The sequence below is a fragment of the Schistosoma mansoni genome, chromosome 4 (assembly GCF_000237925.1).
Source record: "Schistosoma mansoni strain Puerto Rico chromosome 4, complete genome".
NCBI lineage: Eukaryota > Metazoa > Platyhelminthes > Trematoda > Strigeidida > Schistosomatidae > Schistosoma > Schistosoma mansoni.
This window is the reverse complement of record NC_031498.1, coordinates 27,537,737-27,546,689: the sequence shown is the minus strand read 5'-3', so window position 1 is coordinate 27,546,689 and position 8,953 is coordinate 27,537,737. Positions and strand designations below refer to the sequence as shown.

The following is an 8,953-nucleotide window of genomic DNA, read 5'->3' as shown; positions in this document are numbered from 1 at the left end:
GATGGCGGGTAAGCCAACTCGCTTTTATCAAGCGTTAATCAATATTTATAGTCAGACAAGAATAAATGACAGACATGTGATAAATAGGATGAGAATTGTACACAGGTATACGCTCATATAAAAATGGTCAGGGTTAATAAATGAATAATTGACAAGGTCAAAACATGACTCAAGATGGGTAGGTAAACTGACTTGTCCTGAGGCTATAGTAAGATAAATGGGCTTAACATATCAGCCGACACTAAAAGACCATCCAGTCTGATAAGTAATTGAAATTCATTAAGTATTCGATTCATCCAGTAATCAATTAACTTTATCACTTTATTGTTACTGCTTGAACATGGTTATGTATAAACATTCAATGACGTTCAGTAAATAAAAGTGTCTCGTTTAAAGATTAAATAACTACATATTCTTATACTTCAGTTATATAGTGAAAAATATAATTTGTATAATACAACAAGCATCCTATCATTTTAAACTTCCATTGAGAAATATGTAAATGAATATAAATTATCGACCAGATGTTTATCTGTTACGGGAGAATATTTTCTTGAATGATGGTAAAGTAATGTTTTACAGGCCCCAAAATGCACTGGTACGGCCGAGAGTGGGGAGAGTCCGCTCTCCCTCTCCAAATGCTCTCACATGGCCACGCGAACATATAGCCTCTGCCAGGGAAGTCCTATTCACTGCCTTCTCGTGGCGGGGCTGTTGTTTACCAAATTGAGAAGAGAAAAAGCTAATGTCCGGCGCTTTACCCGGGTTGGTGGACACGGCGAGTCCACCTATGGGAGTTGGAAAACTCTGATTCCAAACCAATGGTGCACATGGACTCCAGTATCCTGATGGAACAAATGACGTATGAATCAATCGTTGGTAACCGGCTACCATGGAACTGCATCTCCTTACGATGCTCCACTGCCTTGTGGACTAGACCTTTAGGTCAAAGGCTCCGGGTGTGGCCCCCTAAGAAAACCACCTGCTTCAGTCTGGGCACCTGGGCAGTATCATAGCCCTCGCACAAATTAAATGAGATTTGTGAGGCGCATATTTATCTGGTGCTTCCTTGTACCAATATTTATGTGTTTAAATAAATGTTTTACAGTTCTTATTCTCAATAGATTAAACTTTCTTAAATAATATTGTCCATGAATTAGATTATTAGCATGATTATATCCACCTATAAATTAGTCTAAATAACTGTAATAAATAGTCTATTCTATTTTTAAAAGAAAAAAATAAAATCCTGGATGTGTACTGCTTAAAAGTCCCATACTAGGACGAAACAGCCGTTCACTGCTTCCAGCTTTCAACATTCATCCATTCATGATCTCAATCGAAAAACTTAACAATCTCCAATACCCCATACAAAAAATCTTTTAACACAATTTGATCTTATTTTAGACGAACAGATTACCTTTTTTTACCCTAAATTGTTTCTTTATAATTATATATCTAATAGCTAGTTTAAAATGGCAATATGAATTGAGATATGAGAAACTATACCCATTTCTGAAATATTCTATATTTTCAACGTAAACGAAATTATGTGAATTATTTTTACTGGGGGATTTAAATTATCTCAGTAGTAGACATTTTCAAACATCAAAGAAAAACATTGTCAACTGATATTCGTAAAAGGAATGATATTCTGATGATGTCATCAAGATATAAATATCCTAGTGAATGGAGTATATGTAGGACTAGATTTCAGTTATGGAAGTATATGAAACTTTATCTAGTCGCTCAGTAGCATGGATTGATTGGGGTGAGACTTTTATACGGTTGGATTCCGGCTCTGTGATCTAGTTGTTAAGCGTTCATTTAACAGATCGAAGGTTCTGGATTTCATTCCCAGTTTGTCGTTGCTGAATAACTCACTACTAAGATGAATTGGCCGTAAGGTGCGTCGAGGTATTCAATGGTTTTCTAACCTAGATTGGTTCGCAATTCCCATGAAGCTTGAATAAGTCATTTGGAAATAATAAATAGTGTTCAGAGCGACAAAACTGCTTCCCATTCATTAACCAGTATTAATAGTGTAGGCTGGTAAGAAAGTAGTTCAAGCGATTTATTTTATTGCCTTTATATGAATAAAATAATTCCCCCTGCAGCTCTTTGAGGGCTGCTGCCATTCCCAAGACCGGGTAAAGGAGGAATGTTTAGAATGGTGTCAACAACCCCATTCCGTAGAAAACAACTTTGTTAAAAAGACAGTGATCAGAATAAACAAATTAAACCATTTAAACTCTGGCCTCGGAGTTGAAGGATCTTCGTTCAGAAGATTTTCAATATTTCCCTCAACATCGTTTTTAAGAGGAATCAGGTCAAAAATACACGACTTTGTTGATTCCCAATATAGCAAAATTCAATGGTTAATGACTTTGAATAACATGACCTGTCAAATTAACTTCTAATTTAACCATAAAACCATTCATCTTGTATCGTTACAAGAATTACATGAAGATAATTTTAATCATGAACCGACTGGCTTAAATAACCTACTGATAAATAAAGAATTAATTAACTGCTTTTCTAATTATGGTCTCCGTTTGTGAATTATTATGTTCTATCGGAAAATCAATCCATCAGTATATCAATATATTCCACAGTATTCTTGTATTGATTTATATATCTGTAATGTATTTTTTACTCAGTCTTTTATACTTTTCTATCAACCTATTTTCATGACGTTCCCTAGTTAAGTGTTTACCGAACTACGTTCATAGATTTAATGAGATAAATCAACCATTGTGTAGTTCTGTCACAAGGTAAAATAGACTTTCTAGTTGCCTTAGTTTATTTCTTGTGGCTTCAACCAGTAAAATACTTTTTCGTTGTTTCCATCACTGATATTCAAAGGAATTATACATTTTCAGCATCTCAATTAAAAGGAAAAAAAGACGTCTTCCTTTCATCCAGTTAGTAATTAACAGTAAATTCAGTGTCCGAAAATGAAATAGTTCCCAAAAATACAACTTGATTAAGCCAAAAACTAGATTGTTAATGATTAACAATTAAAATTTTAAAAACATCCACCTTAACCGTTAAATCAGTCACGGTGAGACTCTAATTTATGGACGAACCGATTAAATCAAGGATAGGAAGTCTTAGATTTTGGCGCTAAATTAATTCATCCATATAGTTAGATAACGGTGAGAACAAACTCCGTTCTCGGGTGAGACTATAATTTATGGACCACCTTTGAGCGACGCTAAAGTGACCTTGAGAATGTCCACCTACTATGACTAAATGAGGGTTATAAAGCAGTGTGAGGAATTAAGCTCATGATTTACAATTTATTTTGGGGTTAGGAACTAGATTTAGGGTTTTCATCACGAACTGATATAAATTGGTATTTAGCCAAATGGATGAGTGAATATCGCTCCAAAATCCAAGACCTGTTATCTCAAATCTGATCACTTCTTCCATAAATTATAGTCTCGCCCCCTCTCATTCTCGATTTTGACCATGCACCTCAGATACTGTGAAGTTCGCTTCCTTAAGGCTCTGAATGTTACGTTGATTTTCTGATTTGAGTCTGAATACTTCACATTTCGTCCATGTCTAAACTTGACTAAGTAAACCATTTTTACCTGCTACTATTAATTGCCTCGTTAATAAGTTTTAGATTAAATCACATCATTTGAGTAAAAGATTATGAGGATATTAAAGTCAGTGTCGCCATACTACGTTGTATTAAGTAAATTTAGTATTTCAACAAAATTTTGAGAAGCTTGTTATAAAACAAGACGTTTTCATCCTATCGCTACAATGTTAACCACATATACAGTCGGGCCTTGCTTAGCATTATGTTTATACCGTAAATGCTCCATTGTATCAAAATATTAATTAAACATTATGTATTTATATTTTAACCAAACAAGACTGATGAAAACTGACATTAGTAATATCTCGAATCCTGCATAAAACATTTCTGTAAATCACGATATCATGTATATCCGCCTGGTTTTTCAAATAATGAATGCAATTGTTTCTGAATTGTAAAGAGATTGATTATTAATACAGTGATCTTGAGTGTTGTTAGTGTTGGGAGGGCGGTTATCACTTCCCGGTTGCACACACCGTGGAAGGGTTCTCCCAGAAATACCTGAAGAGGAAATTGGGTTAGAGGTGATTTTAGTGACCCGAGAGCGTGACTGCACTGCGCAAGAGACAACTGCTTGAGGCCGGGCTACACACAACCTTTTTGTAAGTGATTTTCGTGTTAGCTCCGTACGCAGTGAAGGAAAACACAATTGAGGGCAACCAAACGTATTACAGAATCTCTTAGTAAAATCCGACAACTACACAGTAAATACTTCATTCTCAAAATGTCAATCAATTGTCTCAGATTTCATTGTTCTTTCATTTCCAGATTAATCGTTATCTGTTCTCGTTCTCTTTTCTTCAATCTTATTAACGTTCTGCCACCAGGCATTTCATTTTCTATCGATGATACATACTACTTATATCTGTCGACATCAGTACCATACACCATACACGTACTTGCCTAAAACTTATCTCCGGAAACAGAAATCCGTGAGATAAGGCGAGGTGTGCATTTTTAGGTTCAACCTTTTCTAACACGACCCCTCCTTGTGGGAAGGCAGCATCGCTGCTATGTTGGTTGTCTGAAGGAAGCACCTTACTGCCGTCACAGCTCTGTACAGTCAGCAGTAAGACTTCACCCTCGGACCTTGGGTTTGCTACCTTTAGTATTACCACTCTTCAACTGATTTATCTGTCATGGTAGGACCTTGAGGAATGATTGTTTCAGCCAGTATAGTTCGATTGGTTCATTACGATAGGTAAGCCTGACCACCACGTCAAGTTAGCAGCAACGGTCGGGGACTGAAGAGAATGTGTAAAATAAATGAAGATATTTTATTTCGTTATTATTGGTATTTTTAATGAATTGAAATTTGTAGAAAAAACTAAGGACTAGTTGGTTAGTTAATGATGATTGTCTAACTTGTATTTTCATCTTCCTCATAAATACCTTTATTAATTTTGTATGATAATTGAAACTATTCGAATTATTGTACTAACAAGGAATTCCCGAAACAGTACAATTTAAGTCAAACAAAACTAGATGAGTACAAACGAATGTATTGTATTTAGAATCCGAAATCAAGCTGGCCATCCAGTGCAAAGGAATAATTAGTTCATACAAACATCACACTAACAAAAATTTATCGGAGTTTCAAACAATTAAAAATGACTTCATGGTTCAAGATTTAGTTTACCTCAATTAAAACAAAACTCAAAGTAAAGGAATATATTTTTAGCGAAGCAAGCACGAGGGCTGAAACATACAATAAACCGCATTGTAATTGATTGCTTTCTTCTCTTCCGCCATATTCAAATTAATAAATCTGGTTATTTTTAATTCTCAGAAAGATGTTTTGTAAAGATTGTTGTAATTTGGTAGTTGAATTCACTAATGGATTAAAGTGAGACCACCTTGGAAAATCTAGAAACCCTAAGCGGCTGTTTCGTCCAAGTACAGGACTCTTCAACAGTGCGCATCCATGATCCTCCCCACAAGATTCGAACTTAGGACCTTCGGTCCTGGATGCCAGTTCAGTGGTCTAGAGGTTAAGCGCTCGCATGCGAGACCGAAGGTTCTGGGTTCGAATCCCGAGATTGTGGGTGCGCACTTCAGAGGAGTTCCATACTATGACGACACGACCGTCCTATGCTTTCAGGTTTTCCTAGGTGGTCTAGCTTAATTGACTCATGAATCCAACCATTAAATTATTTTGAATTATTAACATAATTTGAAATTCGTCCAAAAGAAGTAATTATCAGTAGAGAATAAAGTGCATGGAATGCAAATGTAGTTAAAAACGTGAACTTTTTAACAAACGTTTTTTTAGAATTTTTATTACGTAATAAAGTGAAAACTTTTCAAGGTTTAAAAAAAATCATTGTTGCTATGCTTAAATTTGTCAAGGAAACCAGTTGTATGAAATATCATTCAAATTAGGGATAATTTAACTCTTTTCTTAAAAGATTATTTATGGCCATTTTTAATGATTTATGGTTCATCATAAAGACTAATCACATTATATAATATAATGGAATTTAATATTACTGAGATCCTACTACGTTAAAAATGTGAAATAGTTATATCTTAGAGACTACACTATTCCTGTTAGTTTGTAGTATCGTGCTTGGTTGATCGTTCACCTCGATAACCGTTATAATATAAATCTTAATGGTGTATAAAATCAGAAGGCAAAGGAAAGCGGCAGCTACAGTTTAATTGACAAATGACGCAGGCTAGAAAGTTATAAGCATATGAGTAAATATCAACGAGCGAAACAAAAATGACACGCACTGGAGATGGCGGGTAAGCGAACTCGCTTTTATCAAGCGTTAATCAATATTTATAGTCAGACAAGAATAAATGACAGATATATGATGAATAGGATAAGAAGTGTACACACACCTACGTTCATACAAAAAATAGCGTTAATCCGTGATTAATTAACAAGGTCAAAACATGACTCAAGATGGGTAGGTAAATTGGCTTGTCCTGAAGCTATAATAAAGTATATGGGCTTAACATACCAGCCAATCCTACAAGTGTTGTTCAAACTTTAGACTGCTCATAATGAGGATAGTTTTGAACATCATGTGAACTAGACAAGTAATGATACTCTGAACTCTTAATTGATAAAATAGGTCTTGAAATATTGCCAACGTTAATGGTAATAGATGATGAATGACAACATATTATGATACTCAGTTTATACTCATTTTCATAGTTGAAGGCATGAGTTAATTGAAGCTAGACCACCAAGGAAAACCTGGATGCACTCATTTGTTATAAATTTATGAAAAAAACTACGATTGGTTCTATCAGTAATATGTTAAATTCGGAAAAAATAAGAAGGAATGGAGTTTTGATAAAATACAGTACAGTTACATAAATTGAATAACAGTTATTGTTATAAGTAAGGAAAGATTTCTATTATTCCATTGTAGGTATTCTGAACTGAACTTGATGGGTTTCTTCTGCTATATAGGCTCCCTAAGTAGATGACTCGATGTTGCTTGAAATAAGTACAAAATAGGAGAGACTGTGCTTCTCTGATTCCGCTTTTAGTCACTATTCAAATAAATGAATGTCTTGCAGACATAGGTAATATCGATAAAATCCCCAGAGGTGGCTATATTTCAACAGACACAGATGAACTCAACTCCTGGGTATAAAGAATGGAAAAAAAAACAAATATTACTATGGTAATAACTGCTGCTAATATTAGTACTGTGAATAACCAGTTATCATAATCAACATATTACTTTTTTCAATGGGTTACTGACTAGAGTAATTCAGTTACATAGTAAATATTGCCTGGTATTTTGAAGCACAAATTGTCTGGTTTCATATTCAATGTAATCGTTCACTATAAGATCCATGTTCATTCAGTGGCCAAATTCCAAATAGAACAAGATGTACAACCCGAATTTTACTACTAATCACAAAACTTAAAAATTTAATACTAAACAACAGTTTGTTTCAGAAGGGGCTTTTGTGGAGATTTAGTAGTACTGAGAAGCAGTGACCAGTGGAGATCAAACTACATTTGTTGTGAGATAGAAACTCACTGAAGACAATTGGTGAACGGTTACTCAACTTCGTGGATTGGTTGGAGTTAGACAAATACACAATCGGATGCCGGCTCAGTGGTCTATCGGTTAAGTGCCCTGGCGCGAGACTGGTAGGTATTGATTCCGAATCTTGCGAGGCGAGGTCGTGGATGTGCACTGCTGAGGAGTCCCACAGTAAGACGAAACGACCGTCCAGTACTTACAGGTTTTCCGAAGTGGTCTAGCTTCAACTGACTCACGCTTTCAACTTTGAAAACAGTTTTTTCACAATTTGTTATCTCATACTGGTCATATTGGTTCCACTGAAAACTCGTCTTTTAGAAATTACTAGATATTAGTAAACTTCACTTATATTATAGCGCACCAATTGACTTTTATGAACATCGAAAACACCACTTCTCATGAATTGTCACTTTTATGTCAAAAAAACAAACAAAACAATCTAGGTGAGAACTAAACGTTTTTGGGCTAAAATTCAAATAGACTTAAATTCACCATCAAATATTGTCACTTGAAAAATGTAAGGATGGCTCGTTGGCAAACTCAAGAAGCCCAGAAAGAGCCGAAGACATTCCATCCAATCACCACTGAAGGAACATTCTAGAATGTCAACATTTAGCTTCTCTATTGGATGAATAAGAAGGACCTCCTATGTACCTACTGACTGTCCGAAATGATGATTTACTTTTCAGCCAAAAACTATAAATACATGAGATTTTTGTATTATATTTGAAACTGTGTTGGGGATAACATTCCTACTTACTAATCTTCCGTCTTCTCTCTTGCGACGTTGCAGGTTCAATCGTTCAAGTAATTTAGTAGTACATGGCAAAGCAAGAATCAAAAGTTCTAGATATAACCAAAAATTTGTTCCATTTCACTTTGAAACCAAAATATACATATCCAATAATTATATAACTAATGTATCAACCATTTTATTTGTCTCATATTTAAATGTAAACAGATATTTGATTGAATAATATTGTAAACTGGATTGTAATATGAAATAACTTATACTGTTTATATTGATAATAATAAGTTTGATTTGATTGAAATCAGGTAAACACATTCTGAAAAGTTGTTTAAAAATAAACATTGACTACATGAATTTTAGATAAGGGTTCCGTGTTTATTGATTTATGCTAATTATTTTCTAACTATCAATGAATAATCATAAAGGGTTTTTTTGTGGAGATTTAGTATTTTCATAAATGAAAGCGTGAGTCACTTAAAGCTAGACCACCATGGAAAACCTGGAAGCACTGGATGGCCGTTTCGTCCTATCATGGGACTCCTCAGCAATGCGCATCCACGATTCCGCCTCGTG

At 34.9% G+C, this 8,953-nt stretch overlaps 1 protein-coding gene across 1 annotated transcript in view; it reads left to right on the top strand.

Moving 5' to 3' along the window:
- Positions 1-502: 502 nt before the first annotated feature.
- Smp_131020 (hypothetical protein) overlaps positions 503-8,953 on the top strand; it is a gene marked incomplete at both ends in the record, with an annotated part of 40,145 nt that continues 31,694 nt past the window's right edge. The window contains one exon of the mRNA XM_018797369.1: positions 503-568. Coding sequence (XP_018652418.1) covers positions 503-568 — 66 coding nt within the window. The remainder of the gene's footprint in view (positions 569-8,953) is intronic.